The sequence below is a fragment of the Misgurnus anguillicaudatus genome, chromosome 6, assembly GCF_027580225.2.
Source record: "Misgurnus anguillicaudatus chromosome 6, ASM2758022v2, whole genome shotgun sequence".
Lineage (NCBI taxonomy): Eukaryota > Metazoa > Chordata > Actinopteri > Cypriniformes > Cobitidae > Misgurnus > Misgurnus anguillicaudatus.
This window is the reverse complement of record NC_073342.2, coordinates 8487971-8510579: the sequence shown is the minus strand read 5'-3', so window position 1 is coordinate 8510579 and position 22609 is coordinate 8487971. Positions and strand designations below refer to the sequence as shown.

At 37.1% G+C, this 22609-nt stretch overlaps 1 protein-coding gene across 1 annotated transcript; it reads left to right on the top strand.

Moving 5' to 3' along the window:
• Positions 1-4402: 4402 nt before the first annotated feature.
• cmasb (cytidine monophosphate N-acetylneuraminic acid synthetase b) lies at positions 4403-16251 on the top strand. The gene is made up of 8 exons (XM_055192381.2): positions 4403-4660; positions 6742-6884; positions 6990-7142; positions 7380-7513; positions 7592-7686; positions 7781-7952; positions 10892-11051; positions 15754-16251. Exons 1-8 carry the CDS (start codon positions 4446-4448, stop codon positions 15981-15983), a joined length of 1302 nt encoding a protein of 433 aa, XP_055048356.1. The 5' UTR covers positions 4403-4445; the 3' UTR covers positions 15984-16251.
• Positions 16252-22609: the final 6358 nt, after the last annotated feature.

The window sequence follows — 22609 nt, the reverse complement described above, 5'->3', positions numbered from 1 at the left end:
TTGCACTCCCGTAGTGGACAATGTGACCTTGAGACAGGGCTGATTAAATATTTAAAATGATTTTTGATTTAAGATTGAATTTTACAATATGTATATGAAACAATTATAACTCAGTACAAGTGCAAATAACACTGCTGGATTTCATAATCATGATAACGTGGATCTAACCTATGATAGTGAAATTAAAGGTGTGTGTTATCAATACTTGTAATCGTTGTTATAATTGTCATTTTTACTTTCTTTAATCTGATTTCAGTTCACTTTAACGCCATCTGTGTCGCCAATTCCCCTTAATTGTCTCCAGAATGTGCGTACGCGTGGGTCAGAGTTTGCTTATAGGTGCGTACATTCTCCCTTCAAGTTTTTTTATAGATCACAACCTTGGCGTGGGAAGTGGCGTACGCACATTTTTGGCCCGGTTTGTGGGTACGCATGCTTTATAAATGAGGCCCCTGTTCAGTGTTTGCCTGTTTTTGACCTGTGCCTGTTTATTTGGATATTGTTTGTTTGCTGCCTGCCCTGACCTCTTGCCTGTCTACTCTTCTTTGCTTTGTTTAAAGCAGCCCACGTTACATAATCGAAAAAAAACTGTTGCCGGAGGAAAATCGGGTCTTATGAGGTTTAAAGGACACCTGGTCAAAATCCAGTTTGACCTGTTCCAAGTGACCTTAAAATACACCTGGTCAAAATAGCCAGAAGTATCTTAAGACTTATAGAAATGAGACCTTTTTACTCATCGCACCATGACCTTTAAAATGAAACCACACATGAATATAAAATTGCTATCTCAGAACAACATATATACATATATATTCAGCAGATACCAAATTATGTGAGCCTGAAGGCCTTTGTGATGAAGATATTAGGAGAACAAGAGTTGCATGTCTGTAACCAGTTCAACCTGAGGGTCAAATCTGGGTTCACAACACCACCTGAGGTTTAATTGTTTTACAGTTTCTCTTCAGAAAATAACTTAAAGTTTATTGTATGCCAGCTGTCCTACTGTAATTTCTACAGACGTTAACCAATAGGGTTCAATATTTGAATATTTGCCATTTTTGTAGCACTGACACATTATATGGTAAAGGAATTTAGTTTTAAAGCATGAGGTAAATATATGAGCTATAGTGTTTGCCAACAACCTCTCACGGATCTCCGCATATTTCCGTGGCCCTGCCACGGACTTTCTTTTCCGTAGCATTCTCATGGATTGGTTACTCAACTGCTTTTTCCTATTTTTAAACCATTGTCGCTTCGGTTTAGGGATAGATTTGGTGTTTGCGTTAGTATGTCACTTTAAGTATTGGTTTATACTATTTTTTCTGATGTATTCTTTTATATTTTCTAAACTTTAACTGGTGTTGGGGTTAGAGTTGGGTTTGGGTAGGGATGTCATTTTATGTAAATCTAACCCTAAACCGAAGCGACAATGGTAAGAAAATAGGACAAAACAGTTAAGTAACCAATCCGTGAGAATGCCACGGAAAAATTAGCAAAAAAAAATCTGTGACTATGCAACGGAACTTTGTGAGAATTTCCGTTTCAACAAATGAGCCAAACAATATAGAAAACCTGTAGTAATAAGGTCAGAAAAGGCACTATAAAAATCCTTGTTGCTTTTCATTTCTTTTTTTTACAGTTTTTCTTGATTGCTTTGATGCAGCTGTCAACCCAAACTCCACATTTTCAAAATAGTTAACACACAGGCCTAAACAGTGGCGCTCATGGTCAAAATGACACGTTTTGTTTGCAAAAGACTCTAACCACGCCAAAACATTTAAAAATATGCAACAAAAGCTAAATTTGCCTTCAAACAACACAACTTGCACACAAGTATATGAACTCTTTCAGTCAATCATTACACAGTGGACAACAAAATACAAAATGCGAATCAGTGCATCATTGCCTGTCCATGTAGCCTATTGCCAGTGCCATTTGTTGTCTTTCTATATTGGCTGTGTCAAATTTGCCTTTATGCCAAAGAATTGGATCCAGAATAAGAAATGCTTTGATGCATTTTTATTGATTCCATGACATAAATTTTTGTCAAATCATACCTAAAAAAATATTACAGAGAATACATCTAAACCAAAACACAGTAAAATCGATTGGAGTATAAGACATAGCCACTATTGATACCCACATGGCCTCATCCACATCACATTCAATATCCTCTCTTGCAATGCACCTAGGGAGAAATCTTCTTGTATGCCTTATCCAACCTTAACATTCTTCTGCACCTATTTCTTGGGCAGCAGCAGTCTTTGCAAGGGCATTTGCTTATAGGGATGGTGACCTTCCACCCCCAAGCACTGAAGAACTCCTCTATGGGATTCAAAAATGGTGAATATGCTGGGAGGAACAGAATCATCATACGAGGGTGTACCCCAAAGCACTCATTGACAAGGCGAGAGTGGTGGAAAGTCTTACACCTCCTCCATCCACGCTGGCAAAGAACAACATAGGCGTGGAAACTTTTTTTATAAGGGCTGCAGAATGATTGCTATTTAAAATATTGAAGGAGTGTCAAACAGGTACTTTTGTGTTTTCATACTGATCTGGGTAGTTTCTAATTGTTAGGAATAAAAGGTTTCCGTTTGGTTACCATAGCTAAAACAATGGAGTTTGGACTGCTTGAATGACATCTGTGTCTGTTTTGAAAAGGGTGGGGAAAATGTGTCAATCCAATGAGAAAGAGTTAACACGTTTGCAAGACGTGTCTTCTGCTCTGCTGAGATAGTGATGATGAAAACCGAGTGGATCCTAGTGTCATGTCAAAGCAATCAAGAAAAACTTGACTAGTAAGTTGCTATAAATTATAAAAATAAAGTTGAATTAGCTTAAGTTATTTTAACTTTAGTTTTATAATTTATTGCAACTCCTTACTAGTCAATAAAGTTTAAATTAATTTTAAATTCAAGTTGATTAAACTTAAAAGCCTTTTGTAAGGAATTTTTTCAGTGTACAGCAGAAAATGCAAATAATACACTATCATAACTATTGCACTAATATATAAATATATAGGTATAAGTAAGTATAACATTATTTTAGTTTGACCTTGCGTTGTAAAACAGTATGTTTTTGTTTTCACTTATGAGAAGCTTATTTCACTTATTTCAATACAATTGAAATAATTATCACTACAGAATACTAGTTAATAATGCAACTGAAGCTTAAAGGGGACATTTCACAAGGCCTTTTTAAGATGTCAAATAAATCTTTGGTGTCCAATGAGTACGTATGTGAAGTTCTAGCTCAAAATACCATAGATATTTTTATAGCAAGTAAATTGGTCACTTTGTAGGTGTGTGCAAAAATGTGCCGTTTCTGGTTGTGTCCTTTATAATGCAAATTATCCGAACTCTGTACTAAATGGCAGGGAGTGGTTGAATAGTGCAGATTAAGGGTGGTATTATCCCCTTCTGACATCATCAGGGAAGCCAAATTTCAATGACCTATTTTTTTCACATGCTTGTGGAGAATGGTTTACCAAAAGTTACCGGGTTGATCTTTTTCACATTTTCTAGGTTGATAAAAAAATTATAGCACTTAAACATGAAAAATGTCAGATTTTCACTGTATGTCCCCTTTAACATTATGATAACCATAAAGAAAGGGTTATTAAATAGTTTAGTTAAGTGTAGAGCAGCATTCAAAATGAAACATTCAACTCTAAGTTTGGTCTTGAGCTATCAGACGTATGTTACTTTAATAATATGCTGGCCATATTATTAAAGAAAAAAATATTGTAAATTGTAGGTTACACCTTAGTGTATGTGGGAGTTTGGTTGTGAGAGACTGGACAAGATTCACATTTACGCTTTTACTGTTTGTAGTACTGTAATTTGTTGACAGACCATGTCATTGAAATACAGAAAGGAAAAAGACAGCACTGCATATCACAAAAATTTAGGGATAACTAAAAATTTAGGGAAAACTGTACATGCAGTGCTGTAGGAATTACAGTGCAGTCTTCATACACCTCCTGATTATTCTGTCTGTTAGTAATTTACCAATTCAGGACAGATTTAGAAAACACGTCTAATGGAAATGTATAGAACTTGACATATTATAAGAACTTGTTCAACCATTTTGCATGTTAAAAAAATCGATGATCTTATGACTAAATGATGTGGAGGTGAGACTATTCAACAGAGACCAATTATAATACATTTTGATCGACTTGACATAAACAATTGATAATGTATGAAACCCCAGAGAATTGTAAATAAGTATTTGCTTGGATGTACCAAGCATTTGCAACTTCTTCAAAGAAATGAGATATCGCTTTATGATGCACAAGTCTTGACTGTAATAGCCCACAATAGCCAAAGCTCCCCAGTGCCCCTTAGTGGTGCTTTTTTATTATAGTATCATTGTAAAGGTGTGTCCTAGTCTGCGGTGATGTGTACATCAGTTTCTGCTCCTCACTTAATCTTGCGCTAATGGAGAGCAACAGGTGCACGGACGGATCCGCAATGAATCTGGTCCCAAACGGACGGGTCGGTGACCCGTCCACCAAACACCCTCACCGGGCGGCTCTGATTCTGGCACGAGGTGGCAGTAAAGGAATCCCGCTGAAGAACATCAAGGTTCTGGCTGGAGTTCCTCTCATCGGATGGGTCGTGAGAGCTGCTCTGGATTCAGATGTCATTGACAGGCAACTACACTTAAAATGTTTTAAATGATTTAAAAAGTAACTCAATACGTGTGTTCAATGTGACGTTTATTTTTTATAGTGCTTCTTTAAAACGCTTTAAATAATCAGTTTGTTTTTTAAATAATCTGTGTTAACCTAATACAGTATAAAAATAATTGAGACATTTTTTATGGTAACGCTGTAGATTATGGCCAGCAATGTACGGAATGTGAAACCGGTTATTCACCTTATGAAAAGCGTAATGATAATAATAATTTATTAAATTAAATTAAATTAATACAAGCTATACAAGCTTTGGTCAAGATTTCTTGATCCAGTCCTAATTAAGGCAGAATGTACATTTCTAGAAATGTATGTTGTTTGCCATTTTTAAAAGTTACAATTTAAACAGCTTAAGTATACCGTATGTCACTCTGCCTGTGAAAACGAGATTTTATTGTGAGATGAAGAGCATCACAGTTTGATTTCAAGCATTACTTTCACTATGAATTTCGCTGACATGACATACTCAGTCAATAAATATCAAGTTTATATTTCACATAATGTTCTTTACATTATGTAGGATGATTTTATGTTGAAAACAGTAAACCACAAATTAATCTTATACGTAGTTTATTGGCTTATTTTTCCTGGCAGAATTTATCATTATAATTAATTTAATTATTTCCTGTACTTTGTATAGAGTATGCACGTGACGTCACCTTTGGCAAAAGTGCCTGCGGTTACGCCCACTGAGTGGCAAAAGAAAGCGCGGCAGCATTTGAGTACAGTGTGAAATCAGCGAAAACACGGTGAAAACGCGTCTAAATGGGAAAAAGCTGTTGTGCGATAGACTGTACTAACAGATTAACAAGAATTCGGAGCTATAATAATAATAATACGTTACATTTATATAGCGCTTTTCTCAGTACTCAAAGCGCTTTACATATGGGGGAATCTCTTCAACCAACACCAATGTGCAGCATCCACCTGGATGATCAAGTTCTCGTTTTACAGACTGCCAAGAAACACCGAAAGGAGAAGTAAATTGATCGTTCATGCCAACGTCCACAGATCACATGAGTCACTATCAAGCAGAGGTTTACTTTCTACTTAAAAGTATTTTTTCAAGTATTTGTATTTTATCCGTGTTTTTCTTTGGAAAACATACATTCCAAAGCATATTATCATAGTTTTTACTCTATTACATTTCATAAATACAAGTTTTTGTTTTACAGTTAATATTTAAGTACATTAACACTTTTACTCAAGTAAAATGACACAATTTGAATGTAATTAGGTATTAAATAAATTTAAATATGCAATATTATAGAATACACAGTATGATTATATGCTTTATAATGTAGTGAAGTAAAATTTTTCCCAATACAAACAAAGTTGCTTGGAAAATGTAACTAATGTAACTAGTATTGTCCACCTCTGCTATCAAGTCCAACTAAATTCAATTTAAGCTGATAATAGTCAGTTTTACTGGCATTTTCGCAGTAGTCGCTATGAAAACCAGCCATTTTGTTGAACGTTTGCCACTCGACAGGGCGTGTTCCGCCGTGTTAACGTGGAAAAGTGACGTCAATGCATACCCTCTATACCAAAAACATTTCCCCACAATTTGTGTCCCCCACTTCTCAAACCAAAGTTACACCCTTTCTTGTAGTTATTAGGGAATAATATGTTAGAATTGGGGTAATATAGGAGAAAGGATATGGAAAAATAAAAAGTATCTATCATGTAAGTATTTTAAAACTTCAAGGTACTTATCAGTGGCCGCCGGGGACTTCTCTTTCAATTTTAGTCTGTTCGATTTTATTTATATCACACTTTTCACAATTGTTCAACATGGTTCTAAAGCAGCTTTGCGTGAAATACAAATAAAGAAAAAACAGAAAAGCAAAGAACAACAAAAGCATATAACAAAAATAACATGCTGTTTATTTCTGTGCGTTGTGTTGGCAATGCACATAGTGATAATGGCAATTGTAATTTGTTGAATAGCTTGTGCTTTTGTATTGTGTACATTTAATCGCTCTGGTTTAAAAATATTAAGATTTCAGTAATGTAATAGCTGATATGATGTCTGGCAGTGTTTGGGTGTCTACTGATCATGATGAGATTGAAGAAGTTGCTCGAATCTGTGGTGCAAAAGTTCATCGGCGCAGTCCTGAAGTTTCCAAAGACTCCTCCAGCTCACTGGAGACCATCAAAGAGTTCATCCGGCATAGACCTGGTGAGAATATAAAGCTCTGTCTATACAAACTTATAACTTTAAGCATGATAATACCTTTATCATGAAAGTCAGATGGATGAATCTCACATTCATTTTATTTTGTAGAGGTGGACATTGTTTGTCACATTCAGGCAACTTCTCCATGTCTGCACCCGTTTCATATCAATGGAGCTCTGCAGATGATCACTGAACAGGGTTATGACTGTGTGTTCTCAGTGGTGCGCAGACATAATTTTCGCTGGTCTGAGGTGAAGAAAGGTAAAAAATGTTTGAGGTTGTTTTGTTTGCTAGTACTATGCATGTAGATGATGACGTTTCATTGTAAGGCACTACAGTAGATGTCATACCAATCACTTATATGTAAAATGGTTTCATCGAGATTTTATGATCTTGTGGTGAACATTAAGCTGCCTAAACCCCTCGATAGCTTTGGGCAAAAAAACTGCTGCTCAAAAATATCCTAAAAATATTCTGTATTTCTTCAATTGTTATTAGAGGGTGAACGCACAGAGCCTCTGAACATCGACCCAGCACACAGACCACGACGTCAAGACTGGCCCGGGGAGCTCCATGAAAACGGATCTTTCTACTTTTACACGAGAGAAGCTGTGGAAAAGAGCCTTAAGGAGGTAAAAACCTTTTTCATAACATGAAGTGTTAACATTTCTCTATCAGTGATATTGATTTGTTCTTTCACTTTGTTGTAGGTGGGTAAGTGGGGCTACTATGAGATGCACCCAGAATACAGTGTTGATATTGATGTGGATATAGATTGGCCGGTGGCTGAGCAGAGAATTTTGAGGTAAATTCTTTTGAATTGACAATCCCAGTCATCATTATGTAATTTAAGTCTGTTTACATTTCACTTCTTTATAAACGCTTCTGTTTTAATGCAGGTTCGGATATTTTGGAGGAAAAAAGAAAACAGAGATCAGGTTGTTTCTGTGCAGTGTATCTGGCTGTCTGACAAACGGTCAAATATACGTGTCTGTTCCAGGAGAGCAGTTTGTTGCCATCAATGGTCGAGACCTGGCGGGAATTCGAATGCTACAGAGGGAAGACATTGAGGTAAAACTGGGCTTGAGAAACAGAAACAATTTAAAATTAAAAGGTTACTAACATAACCCTGGTTCCCTGAGATAACAGAAACGAGCATTGTGTCAGTAGATGAGGTGCACCACAAATGCTATGATTAAGCCAAAAAGACCTGCGTTTGTAAGGCGTCTTTCAGGTCTATGGCTGCAAACCAATCTTGGGGGCGAATACATTGAAACATGTGTTTCGGGAAGGCTGAAACGGCCGTAAACGGCTTGAGAACGGCGATTTCCTTGTTCTAGTCAGCTCTTTGTGCACCTCAGGGAAAAATGGCATGGGAGGTGTGGGCTGAGAGGCCCAGGCAGCTCCGAAGTAGCAGTCATCCAGACGTGACCGTTTGGGAGGAGAGGGTTAACCCACTCCAGCCCTACAGCCTCCGCCGCTCGAGTGAGCACGTCCGCTATCTCCAGGTCAAACTCCGGCCCTGCAACCCGACCAGAGGGTGGAAGGACGTCCCAATCTGCTTTAGAGGAAGGGGGCCCACCCTCTGATGCTGCTGAAGTGGTGGGTCCAGAAGGAGGTCATATGGATTCGGCAGAAATCACAGAACATGACTCTGCGGTCTCCATTGGGACCTCAAACAGCTGAGGACGAGGAGGCTGAGAGCTGGAGGACGATTCCCCCGAACGGTTCAGTACAGTGTTGCGAAGATCTTCCTTAGAGAGCTACGCAACCGAACCGTGGCGGCGTTAAGCACTGTCAGGGCGCGGGCGCTGTTCCCGTAGAAACGATAGCCATCTCCGCAAATCCAAGATGGTCATGCTCTCGCAGTTATAACAAGAACCCCCCACGAACGCTGCCTCCGCATGCTCGATGCCCAAACACGAAAGACAGTGTTGTTAACAAGACACAAAGCTTTCGTAACCCTCTTTCAGGGAAAATCACTCTTATAGGTGCTCAGTTGATGATGCACACAGGGAGAGGCAATGCACACGCTGGAACTCAAAACAATAAAGAAGAGCAGTGGAAACTGCGAGCGTCCGCTGTGGTGCTGCTTGTCCAGCCAACTTCAGTAACCATTCCCGGAAGAGCAGAGTAAGTAGCTTCTCAGTAGCAGATACTGCTGGCCTTCGAGGCGAAAAAGCTAATTTTGGTATTCCGCACCTGATGCTTATAAACGCACCTGGTAGGGTGGCGCCAGCATTATGCAAATACCTGCATGCCAAGTTTATTGGCATTGTAGTAGTTAATCAAAGTAGATTGGTCTCTCTAAGCGAGTTCCCAGTTTGTCGGTCATGACGTGATGTCATAGTGACCGACTGAAAGGGAACCCATTGATTCTGGTCATGGCATGGGTAGCCACTTGGGTAGCAACCTAAGTGGCATACAGAGCCGTACAGTCTCTCTGAATAATGTTAGGTCAGGCTCCAATTCGTCAATGCAGAGGAGGAGCTTGGCATGAACACCTGCAGTAATGCCATTATATAAAGGGCAGGAAAACGGTAATATTTACATACAATATGTCCAGCACCCTGATTTAAGTAAAAGGCTGGATTATTCATGCCTATGCATAAATTATGCAGCAGGCTTTTTCTAGCCGCTGAATGAGACAGCTTGAGCAGGGGTGGGGGCGTGGGGAGATGGTGCACAGGGGCTAAGAGCCCATGTGGGCTTGTCTAAGCACCTATGTTTAGTCTGAGGGCTATGTCAGTGTGCGAGTGAGCGAAGACTTAAGCCCAAGTTATAGTCACGCACAAGGTATTCACCGTAGCTATGTCGTATGTTATCCGTGGACTGTACGTAGCTCTGCGTAGCCTGACGTGCACCCCGACAAAATTTTAAATCTTTTAACCTTAAATCTTCAGCCCAGCGAGGTAATTACACTGAAGGAGATAAAGGTACTGTATGGCAATCGACCTGGACTTGAATGCCAATATAGTCCGAATGCCATTTATCTGTAATTTTCATAGACATTAATCAATAGGCTTCAATGTCAGAGTAAACAGAAGATTCCCCAATAGCGCCAGCTACTGACCCAATGTAAAGTGAACCATATCCAAAGGGAATCCCAAATGGCAGATTTTTGCCCAAATGTATTTTATGCCTTTGAAATGTAGTTAATATTTTTGACATCACAGCTCAGGATAGTCACTATAAGAGCTTGTGGTGCAATTAACTAATAAAAATTGTTTGAAAGTTATGTTCATTTGGTTTTTGAGTTATTAAAGGTACAGTGTGTAAATTTTAGCGCGATCTAGTTGCAACTGATGGCTCAAGCCACTACTCACCCCTCACTTTGGAAACGCATAGAGAAGCTACGGTAGCCGCCACCTGAAAAACATGTCCTCGTCGAAGAACTTAGTAAAAAAGTTTGTCCATTAAGGGCTTCTGTAGAAACATGGTGGCACAAAATGGCTTCCACGTAAGGGGACCCTTGTGTATGTAGATAAAAACGTCTCATTCTAATGTAATAAAAACATAATGGTTCATTATAAAAAAGGTCTTTATACACCCCTGATAATATAGTTTTGTATATTATTTTCCATTTATGTCAAGAGGTCCTTCTAAAAATTACACACTGCACCTTTAAGCAGAAAGTTCTGGGGCTGAATGCTGATTGGTCAATAGCTGTTGTTTATTCATGATAAAGCACAGCCTTGACTCTGTATTAGTATAACTATGATGAATCTATAGTCATTGCTAAAATACTTTGTTTCTACATCATATTTTTATGGTTCATTTTAACAACCTAAAAAAATTCAATTTGGTGATATTACTGTTGCATGTGTTATGCGATGCAGATTTAACACATTTTGCATTAGGCACACAGTGATCTATAACTTACAGTATAACTCATGTTCAAAAAAACTAAAACATTAATTAACATGTTAGCGTACAGCGCAATTTATTTTTGGGACAAAAGTATATCTAGTTAGATTGTGTGACCACATCATTTTACTATTTCTTACTAGGTGATTCTTATATCTAATGTGAATGAGATGGTGTCCAAAGATTTGCTGGAGACCATTTCTAAGCAGACAGGCTGTAACATAAGACTCGTGATGGAGAGGAAAGATCTGGAGTGTCTGATGAAAGAGAAAAACGTGCAGAAGGATGAGGTGGCCTTCATGGGTAAGAATCCTATATTGATGGTTACAGGTGATCCTGTAGCTTAATCAGTACAGCATTGCATTAGCAGCGCAAAAGGTTTGATCCCAGGAACACACAAACTAATAAAACATATCCCTTCAAAACACTGTCAGTCTGGATAAGTGTCTGACAGATTTGTAAATGTAAATGTTAATTGCAATGTCACTGCAATCTAAAAATGTGGTTGATTCCAAGGTGGCAGATTTTTAAGTAATGCTAAAAAACCGCTGTCCAAAGTGCTGAAACGTGCGGAGAGCCGTTTGTAAATTCTTTATCTCCTGTTTGTTACAAATAAAGTATTTTTAGGGTACAAACCTTATCTTACATACTTGTAAATTATTTTTTGATGATATTGGATAGGCATACATTTAAAGCAATTACAAGCCTGCTTTTTTACTTCCATGACTAAAAGAAAACGGGTTTTAAAGGTTTTAATAAAAAAATAACAATTTCACAAAAACAACACAATTATTTAACATTAATCCTAAACTGGGGATCTTCTTCCTCCGCTTAGTTTTTCAGTTTACAAAGTCCGTCATCTAAATAGGGATTAGACATAGCGCCAGCGCAACTTGCTTTTAAAGGGGATGAGAGCTGAGACTCTCATTGGTTTACTGCACGTTAAGCCCAAAATACTCGCATTAAAAAAGGACCAACCCTTTTCGACCATGCGCTCGGCGCACAAACAATTTTTCCCGTCGTTAAATTAGCAAAAGTGGATTCGGACACGCCCATTTAGACGTTGCGCTGTGCGCTTTAGACAATGCGCTTAGATCCTTAAAATAGGGCCCCAGGTTTTTGTTGGTCAATGCCGTAGTCTATTTTAGTTGCCTCAAAATAGCAACGCGCCAACAATGCGCCTGAACACACCTCATTTTCAGACCAGAACACCCATGGGCGCAAAAGGGGGCGCAAATGCATTTGCTATTTAAACAACGTGGCGCTAAAGGTGAAAATTAGGGTGGAAACTAGCGAAAGACACTTGCGTCGTGCATTGCGCTGCATTGCGCCGGGTGTAAGATAGAGCCCAAAGTGTTTATGGTTGCAGTAAGCCCTTAAACCAGTGTTATTCACTCCCAGTCCTGGAGAGCCGGTGTCCCGCAGAGTTTAGCTCCAACCTTAATCAAACACACCTGCAAGCTAATCAATGTCTTCATGATCACTAGAAAATCACAGGTAGGTGTAGGTTGGAGCTAAACTCTGCAGGACACCGGCTCTCCAGGATTGGGAGTGAAGAACACTGCCTTAAACGGACTGACTGGGTTGATGAAATCATCTGGAAATCTATTAATAATTAGAATAGAAAATAAGTAGAGAAGATATCCGGTGTTCTGTCAAAGTTTGTTCCCTCTATGTGTTCCTTATAGCATTTTTATCATGTTACATTTATAATTCATTTAGAATAAATGTTTTTATACTGAAAAAGCAATAATATTACAATTTATATATATATATATATATATATTTTTTTTTTTTTTTCATAATATACACACACACATAATGTAAACTGTTATTAATATATAAACAGGCCTTTTTAATTTGTATGAAAACATAATAATTTTATAATAGTTTTACAAACAGGTAGGCTATAAATATAAGGAAGAAATAATTATGACCATGGACATTTTTGGCCACTAGGGGGTGTTAGACATGTATTTTCACGTCTAGCGCCTCTAGAGGCCACAAGGGTCGCAGCACTGTTGCAAAGGAAAATAAGACAACTCTTTAGGTCCCAAAGTGTGCCTTCCAGCATGTCATGTGTCATATAATATAATTTCATGGGTTTTATTTTTTTCAAACGCCAAAAGATCGCGTAGCTCACGTTTTCAAGCCAGTTGTAATAGTGATCGCTTGGTTAAAGTTTATATAAAAAAAATATTGCCTTAAAGGGGAATCGGACCTGGATCGCCCGTGTCATAGGTCCATGACGCCACCATGGCACCACAATGTCATGTGATATAAGTCTCTCTCCGAGTAGCCTGCATTAAAATTCACGTAAAAAAATAGTGTTTGAGCGCCAGACAGGACTTGTATATGCAAGCATTATGACATTACTTACTAGTCCAAAAGCATGACGGCCTAGTCAGCATCGGTCAGAAACCCCTCCTCCTTCTTTAGTTCAAAGTTTAAAAGTACGAGTATAAGCGATACAGACCCACTTCAGGCTATGGTGGAAATGTAATTCACCCTATTTTAAGTCGATGTACCATCACAAGGGTCTTGAAAATATATTATGAAGGTTGAAAAACTACAAAGTGTCACTTTAATAAAAATATTATATAGAATACATGATAGTATTGCTTTTATATGTACTTTAGTGATTCAGACTGTAAAAATAATTGATTAGCAAAAAATAACAATACATATAGGCTACATTACATACATGCATAGCAGTAGACAAGCCATTTAAACTTTTTATTTATCTAAAAAATAAACGTAACCGTGATTAAAACGCTATAAGAAACATTCATTGCACTAAAGGGAAACATAGGGGAATCAGACTTCGACAGAACACCGGATCCATAACAATCCATAACAAGTGGATTTTTTTAACCTCAACAGTTCACAGGTTCAATGCAGCTTCAAAGGACTCTAAACGACTCTAAACGAATAATAAAAAACAACTTTCTACAGCAGTAGTTTTTACAGCTGTTTATTTATGTTTGTCCAAATAGTGGATTTTTTAGCCAAAAAGACAGTCAAATTTGTTAAATACCAATGAAATGACTAAAGTTATATTGGTGAAAATATCAGCCTGGTCTCACTGTTAATACGTAGTATTTACACGTAACTTTAAAAAGCAAAAAACATATTTTTTGTACGTTTAAATAGATGCTAAAACGTACAATGTAGACGTATTTACAACATTTAAATGTAGCATTATTACGTTTTGACAGCTAAAAAACGTAAAACATTTACGTATCTTTCATTCAATAAAGATTGCTGTATAATTTCCTTTTAACCATTTTAGCGATAATTTACCACCTTAACCCTACCCCAAACCTTACCCTAAACCCAAACTCTTTTTATACAAAATGTTTAACTATGTAATGTATTCTTTTTAAATTATGCAATGTAACGGACAGATATGTTTAGGAACATATTAGTAACAATATAGCATTCAAAAGATATTTTAAGGTGCTACAGTCCTACGCAAAACAGTTTATTAAAATCATTTAACTTTACTGTTTAAAAAATCATAACAGACAGACAAGTGTAATCACAACAACTTATTTATTGCGAATATTAAAATCAGTACCAAAAGTAGTTAAAATGATGATGTGCTACAGCCACGGTCCTCTCTGGAGTATATGAAGTAAAGTAAAGAGAAGTATTAAAGTTATTAATCCAAGAGTTTGATCAGCGTTGATCCGGCTTCCCTCTGTCACGGCGCGCTTTTTTTAATTTCAAACGTACACCATCGGAAATGGAAATGACGCAAATATGTCACGTTGCACAAAGAGCCAATGAGCTTTTGATATCACTGCCGTAAAGCAATGTGTCGTAAAGCTTCTTGAGGCGGGATATTTGAATTCACATTAACGAATGCGCAATCTGACTTTACAGTTGCTGATGAGAACTCGAATCAAGATCGCTGGATAAAGGGCTGAATTTGGATCTGTTCCTCGCAATCGTATGAATTATAAAGATGTCGATTACAACAAATGAATAAAAGTAACCTCTTTTGTGAATTCATGTTGTATTTTGTTGTAATTATTGCTTAGTAGTAATAATAGCGTATTGCACCCGTTATTGTGTGTCATGGCAAACAAACTAAATATAAATACAGAAATGCTATTCATTGTAAAGTTTTAAAATATTAAATATTGTGAAATTCTCTAAATATCATAATCATTTCATTAGGTAAATGGGTAAACTGTCTTAAATAAATAAGTCAGAAAATATGACTGATTACATGTCATTGTTATGAGACAGAAACGCAAATGCCCGCGATTTTAATATTTATAAGTAACTTACGTACAATTTTGTACATTTGTAAAGCTGTAAATACGTAAATAATTTACGCATTAGTCCTGTCAAAACGTCGATATTGTAATTTCAGTGTGTTTTAAACGTAAGTAAATGTACGTATTGTACAACCACACTGAAACGTAAAAATACACACGTATTCTCATGAGATCACGTTGAAAATATATATTGGTCCTTGCATTGGTTTCATTGCCAAGTGAAATCTGAATCTAAACATAATATGCTCATTTACAAGAAAACTGTTTGCATTTAGCAACAGATCAAAGACAACGAGTTAAAATGTATACTCAAGTAATCAGTGAGCCTTTTGATCTTGTCAATATTGCTTTGAAAGACAATTTTTATAGTGTATTTGCAGTATCTGTCCATTACGCATTACATTGTACATTTATTTGCTGACAGTCACTTCAAATCACTGTGTTTACATTAAAAGCTTTGTGTCTAGATTTTAACAAAGCCCTTACATGCACTTGTGTTTGTTCTTGTAGTTCATAAGGCCTTGAACTGTTGTAGTATATGAAAGCTAACATTGTTGTGTTTTGAAAGCTAACATTGCTTTTATTAAGCTCACATGTTATTGAATGCAGGTGTGCGACTATATGATTTTACTCTGTGCATCCATTTGGGAGATGTTTGCCCTGTTCAGAATTATATATATATATATATATATATATATATATGTTTTTTTTTGTAGGTGCAGAATGTGAAGATGTGGAGATCATGACGCAGGTGGGGCTGAATGCTGTACCTCCTGATGCACCTGTTTCACGTCTCATTGCAGCTGACTTCACCTGTCAAAGACCAGCAGGTCATGGGGCGGTTTTTCAGTTTGCTCAGTACATCCTGCAGACAAAGAAAAATACAAAGTCACAGATGAACGTGATCTCATCGAATGGAAAAACTTCTTCCATACTACAGATTTGATTTTGATTTTATCATTTGGGCTAACTTTTTTCTACTAATCATTAATTTTTCAGTTGTTTTATAGAAAGTCATTTTTTCACACTGTAAAATTATTTGGTGCCGTAATTTTTTTGTTGAATCAACTCAGATTTATAAGTTATGTCAACATACTATTATTTAACTTGAAAGAATTTTTAACATAACAGAAAATGTTTTTTTTTCAAATCACAACAATTAACTATTTATTAAAATGTGTAACATGATTTAGCAAAGAAATTCTGTATAAATGTACATTATTAAATATCTTTATTAAATCTTTATCTTTATTAAACATCTCATTATTAAATATGTTTCTAAATTACAATTTTAACAAAGTAATCATAAAAATACAGTTTTAATTGTGGCCTTTTAACAAGTGAAATACTGTAACAGCTACAGTATGTCATTTACTGACACCACGTAGCATGTCACAGATGATCAAACATTTGTTACTGTAAAGTGACGTATACTCATTTGTTAATTTATACAGGTTGGTGTTTTCTATTTTCTTAGCGATGCATACATTTTCACATATTGCGATGGTTTCATGGACAGGGATTAGCTTAAAGTCTCAATGAAATTGAAATATATATATTTATTTTGTTAATATTGTGGTATTATTAACAAATGACTTATCTGTGAGCTTCATTATTTTTAAAAAATTTGAGTGTGCTCATAATCTTTAATCAAAAATGCAAATCTCCTCCCCTCCTCAAAACGATCTCTCTTCACTTCCGGTCATATGGTATGGCAGGTGGGCGGGGTCCGGGAGAAGATCGCAGCGATTAGCAATTAGCAACCAATCAGATCTCGATGGACAAATTCAAATCCAGCCATGCCTAATTTCAGTCCAGAAGCCGTTTCATTCGGATATACGTCACCACGGGGAAAATAAGGCAATCGCTACTTCCGTTTCATGGCAACTTTAAGCCAGGACTAGACCTTAGTTTAATTAGGAAATATAACTTGTTTTAACTAGCATGCCTTACTCAAAACATTACTTGTGTGCCTTTTAAGGCAAAATAAAGGGCAGTGATGTATTTTAAGATATGTCAGTGCAAGTTGTTTTCAGTTTGGACAGCTCTTATATTTATTTTAGTCTAGGACTAGTCTAATCCCTGTCCAGGAAACCATCCCATTATGGTTTCTTTATTATTTATAGATTTTTTCTTTTTAAAAGCTACTAAATGACTTTATTGTGAGCCTTTTTATTTCAAGTAAATTAGACTACACAGTACCACAGAGGATTCAAGTTTTTTTTTGTCACATATAGAGAATATATAACCAGTAGTGAAATGAAAGTCATGTCAGCTCCATGGACAGAGTAAAATATGTACAGAACAGTTTACTGTAATCAGCTCATTGGTTTTGCTCACTTTCAGAAATAGACAAATGCGAGGCACCGTGATGTAAGTTCCTCTACTTCATTCAAATATGCACTCTCATTGCTGGAAATGAGGCCCAAGACCTTCATGACTATTTACGGGAGGGCAACTTGACGATAGTTATTTAGGCAAGTGGGTTTTTTAAGGGATGAGGAAACTACAGAGGTGGCAAGGCACTCGAAAGCTTATCAGGTAATCAGTGAGGCAGTTATGCATTATTGTAATTCAGATTATATGGTTTTTACCTAAAAGTCTTATGCAATGCTTTCAAAGGCCATAATGTTGGTCTGACTAGAATTGTGTTGTTTTCTGCATTGTAAATATGAATATTGAAGTCTCCAGCAATAAAAAACTGTCAAATTTAGAAGAAATTGTTCTGTAAAATCATATATTTAGGAGGATCATCTAACCAGGTTTCATTTAGAAACATAAAGTTCAGGTTGTTAGAGGTGATAAGATCCTTAACTAAAAATGATTTGTGCTTTAGTGAACAGATGTTCAGAAGCGCTAACTTAACAGTAACTGGTTTTGGCCCCATATCAATCTCAGAAAGATGTGTAATAGGAAGATATATGATAGAATTCCTATGGGGCTGTAAATGACCTTCGTCTTTCTATCACATATCAGGACAGAGCTATAGGGAGAGCTAAAGGGACATTGTGTTCCCGCTTGTTCTGTAAACATTCTGGATTGTTGCTTGCTACTATAGTAGCAAAGACCAAATACATATCAGTTACCAGTGCTGTAAGATGGGAAGGGTTGTGTGATCCCTGAAGTTGTGGCAGAGGTCGGAGTGCCCTCTCAAATGGAGGGGGAGGGCGAGCTGGGCCCGAGGTCTTGGTGATTGTGAAGCCCATTGTTTCTTGGTTGATATTTGAGAAAGCTTTGCTCTAGTACCAGTTTCTCCAGTTTCTCTAAAACGGCAATGGTTGTGATGTTGGAGAGAGAGAGAGAAAGAGAGTGTGACGACATCAGCTGTGATTCTGGTGTCCCTGGATGCTGAAGAGTGTAATCTTGCCTTTCCTGGTTGTTGAGGACAGAGACGTCCTTGGGTGTTGAATCACAATCCAGCTGTACTTAGGTCTGTGGTTGGGGTTCATTCTGAACTGTGTCCATAAACAGGGGTTGTTGTGACTGCAGAGTTTTATCCTTGTCGTCTGAATGTCCATCCGGGTATGATGTCTAATCTGTGGCCATTTAAGCCAGGTGTATGTGTATGTATGTTTAAAGGCATTGTCCTTACACAACCTAGCAGCTAGTTTGTTTGGGTAGAGGCCATCTGTTTTAAAGAGTTGTCTTTGACTCCAGAAGAGATTAAATGAAATCCAGTCCTTTCATGGTGCAGTTTTTTTGCAACCATGTATTTACTGAGTAGCTGAGAAAATTTTTTTTCCTCGGGCTGGAAGATGTCCACTGATGAATGACTTCCAAGTGTTTCAAAAAGTCAGTTAAATATCCCTCTTAAGGAGCTTAGACTGCTCTTTCTGAATATAATTTTCCTACATGAATGACAATCCAACTGGTCTTATTTGAGATTCATTTATAACCCAGCAGTTGGTTCAGTCAACATTTTACCCAGCCATAGATTGAAAACAACTCAGTTTTTTATAGAAGACTCCTTTCTAGACTCCTAAAGTATTTCTGTGAAGCTGAATTTTACAGACTTGTTGCTCTGCTCTGACAATTTAGACAAGTATAAAACCAAAAACTCTGACAATGCCATAGTAATGTTCACACAACAGAGAAAATTTGAAGACCATTAACACCGAAACATGGTGCTGTTAAAGGTAATATTTGAATTTATATACATTTTCCGCTGTCTAAAACATCAACTTTAAGCACAAGTGAGAAGAATGTGTTGGACCAAATTGTGATGGCTAAATGACTGGGTCAGAGCATTTCCAAAACTACTGCTCTTGTGTGGTGTTCCCAGTCTGCAGTGGTCAGTACCTATCCAAAGTGGTCCAAGGAAGGAGATGCGGTGAACTTGCAACAGGGTCATGAATGGCCAAGGCTCATTGATGCACATGGGGAGCGAAGGCTGGCCAGTGTGGTCAGATCCAACAAACAAGCTACTGTAGCTGAAATTGCTGAAAAAGTGAATGCTGGTTCTGATAGAAAGGCCTATTGGAGTTCATGTCAACGGGTCAGGGCTGTTTTGGTGGGAAAAGGGGGACTTACACAATATTAGGCAGGAGGTCATGTTATGGCTGAGATATGGCTATTAGAGATGCGCGGATGGGCTATTATTTCATCCGCAACCGCATCACAAAACTCATCATCCGTCCGCCATCCATCCGCACCAACGTTTCTGACCAGTTTTCAAAACCGCACCCGCCCGCCATCCGCTGACTGGGCGATGCAAGGCGCTGCTGATGACAGCCGCTGCTGATGACAGCCGCGAGACTAGAAAGCCCTAGAATATAAGCAGTGAACTCAGGCTATGTTTACATTAATGCGTTTATACTTTAAAACGCGTTACTTTTGCTACGTTTACGCCTTTCATCTACACTACATCACCGTTTTCGACCCTCATAAATGGATTCGTTCGTCAACGCTGGAGACCCTGTTTTAGTTTGAGAACTCAGACGTTGCGCTGAGTGTAAATGTAGATGGAGTCTTATGTAAACGAACAGCTGATGTTAACGTGACAGCGCATAATTTTCAAAGTAAAAATAATTTTATTCAGGTAAATGGAGGTTTGCAACGGAGGTTTTGACAAAAATAGTAAACATCTACCAACCAGCTATTATACACGCTATATCGGATTGTTTTAACATGGATCATCATAGATAATGTCTATTTTATATTTATGTTTGAGTATTGTTGGGTTTGAATATTGTTGTAATGTGTTTATGTTTTGTTTAAATTTAGTTAGCTTATTACGAAAGATAGACTGTAATTTTAAACGCCATATAGGGCGTTGTAAAGGCCAATATGACGGGAGAATTGTAATGGGTCAGACATTATTTTTGAGTTTAATTTAAGTTTTGTTTTCTACTTTAAAAATGAATTTCGTTTCAGATAATTTGTCTACTAATTTTAATCGATGTTTTGTTGATAAGTTTTGTGAATATAAATTAATAAAAACAATAAACTCAACGTCATTAATATTTAATGCTTGTTTAGCCGCTTGTTGCTAGCGGAGGGCGTGCACGGACCTCGCACACATTTAAAAATTAATGCAAAAAGCATTTCTGTAGGCTAAAGCTATACTTCACCTCTTACTATGTTTGATTGAAGTTTGCATTTGCTGAAATTTATTTTTGCTTCAAGTTCGTTTAGTACTGTTCACTTGAATGCTTTCTTTTTAAATCATAAAGACCAGTCTCCGATCGGCGCACATGACATGAGACAAAAATAAATAAATAAATAGCCTAAATTAAACGCACAAATTACATAGTCTGCACTGGTGTCATCCTGATTTACCACTTTGTAAAACTTATTCCAGGCAACCCTTTTCTGACCTTTTATTTCCTTTGTTTTTAATTCTCATTTTTTTTAGTTTGCCACGTACCTCCTTCGCCGGTGTTGTGTCGAACTCAGTTCCCCCTATGTTTCCCTTTAGTGTAGTGCTTTTATAGCGTTTTCATCACGTTACATTTAGAAAGATTAAAGATTTGAATTGGTTATACTAAAAAGGCATAATATCATGTATTTTATAATACAATTTATTAAATATTTCGTACATTTGACAGTTTTCTATTAGGGTATTTCTTTTAAAATATAGCCTGTCTTTTTCTTTTTTTCCTTTACTGGTCGTTTTAAAAATGTAATGTTTGCATACATAATTAAATAAATATTATACATATAATATGATTCATACTGTAAAAATAATTGACTTACCATTAAGAACAATACAGATACATTACAGAAATGCACACATATACATCTCAGTAGCCATTAAAACTTTAAATATATAAATAATAAAACCTATAACGTGCGTTGATAAGAGCTGTGTCAAAATGCGTCCTCATTTCTCCGCGCTGTTAATGATAGAACGAATGGATCCTTAACAGCCGATGCTATCCCAAACAATTAAAACCTTTATTATATAAAAGTGTATTTAGAAAACTTTTTCTTGTCACTGTTTTAGTATTATAAGTTATGTTTTGTGTTAATATTATTTGGTTTATGTTGCGTATATTTCTAAGGTTGATTATTATTTGATATACTGTTGAATAGTTTAATCTACATCAATGTGTCATATTTTCTAAAATAAATTCATATTTTTCTGATTACATATTTATTTTAATAAGTCAGAAATGTCTCCGCTGTTTATTGCTGACAGGCGCGATGGGCGCTACTGGGGGTGCGTGCAACAGGTGACCCAAATTATGGGTCCTCAGAAGGCTAGACCGTCTCATTTCAGTTCTCTTCGCGAACTTCTGAGCCTGCCACCTTGATAGACATATTGCTCACCTTTAAGGTCGCATGCTTTGAAGGACAAAGCTAATAACAAGCTGTCGATCCGCCACCCGCCCGAATTTAATTAAAATATTATTTTTCGTCACATCATCCGCCCGATCCGCGGTTTATCCGCGGAGTCCGCGGCTGTAACCGCCAACCGCGCATCTCTAATGGCTATATATAGGTCTTAGTTAAGTTCTATAGTTGAAAATGCAAAAAGGTTTTAGTTAAATTTGAGTCAATTTTAGTAAAAAAAAGTAGCCTTTAACAAATTAATTTAGGTTTAAAAGTATTGTAAATGGGCTCAGGTTTGATACATGTAAAACCTAAGCCTACCATGAAATGTGTCACAAGCCGATTGTCAAGTAAAATTGAATGTAGCTGCTATGATATGTTAACAGCGTGACTTGTTACCTAGTTACCTTTTTAAAAAAATATTAGCGTGATGAGCCTTCAGGTGCCGCTTGAGGTTGGTGGTATTATTCCCACCTAGTTTGTGGCCACTTTTACCGTCGTCTCCCAATTTGCATTCCGTTTTTCTTTCTGATGGATTATACTGAAAGTATGTCCATAAATCATCTCATCGTTTCCGTTTATTGGCGTCACCGCCACAGTCCTTTGAACTCGCCACAGCCGCAGGTTTGTTGTTGTGTGAAATCTGGTGCACGGCATGGTGGCAGCCGGGTGGGGGGCGTACCCAAAACAAGGATAGGAAGCGGCAGCATTGCTGATATTTTTTTGCTAAAAACAAACCATTTCACGCAAAATAGGCAGAAATGACATGCATTGTGAACGTCAGACTTATAAACATTT

Coding starts and splice junctions, on each gene's coding strand:
- cmasb (XM_055192381.2), top strand. CDS start 4,446: ATGGAGAGCAACAGGTGCACGGACGGATCCGCAATGAATCTGGTCCCA. Junction 7,514..7,591: donor TGGAAAAGAGCCTTAAGGAG/GTAAAAACCTTT, acceptor ACTTTGTTGTAG/GTGGGTAAGTGGGGCTACTA. Junction 11,052..15,753: donor GGATGAGGTGGCCTTCATGG/GTAAGAATCCTA, acceptor TTTTTTTTGTAG/GTGCAGAATGTGAAGATGTG.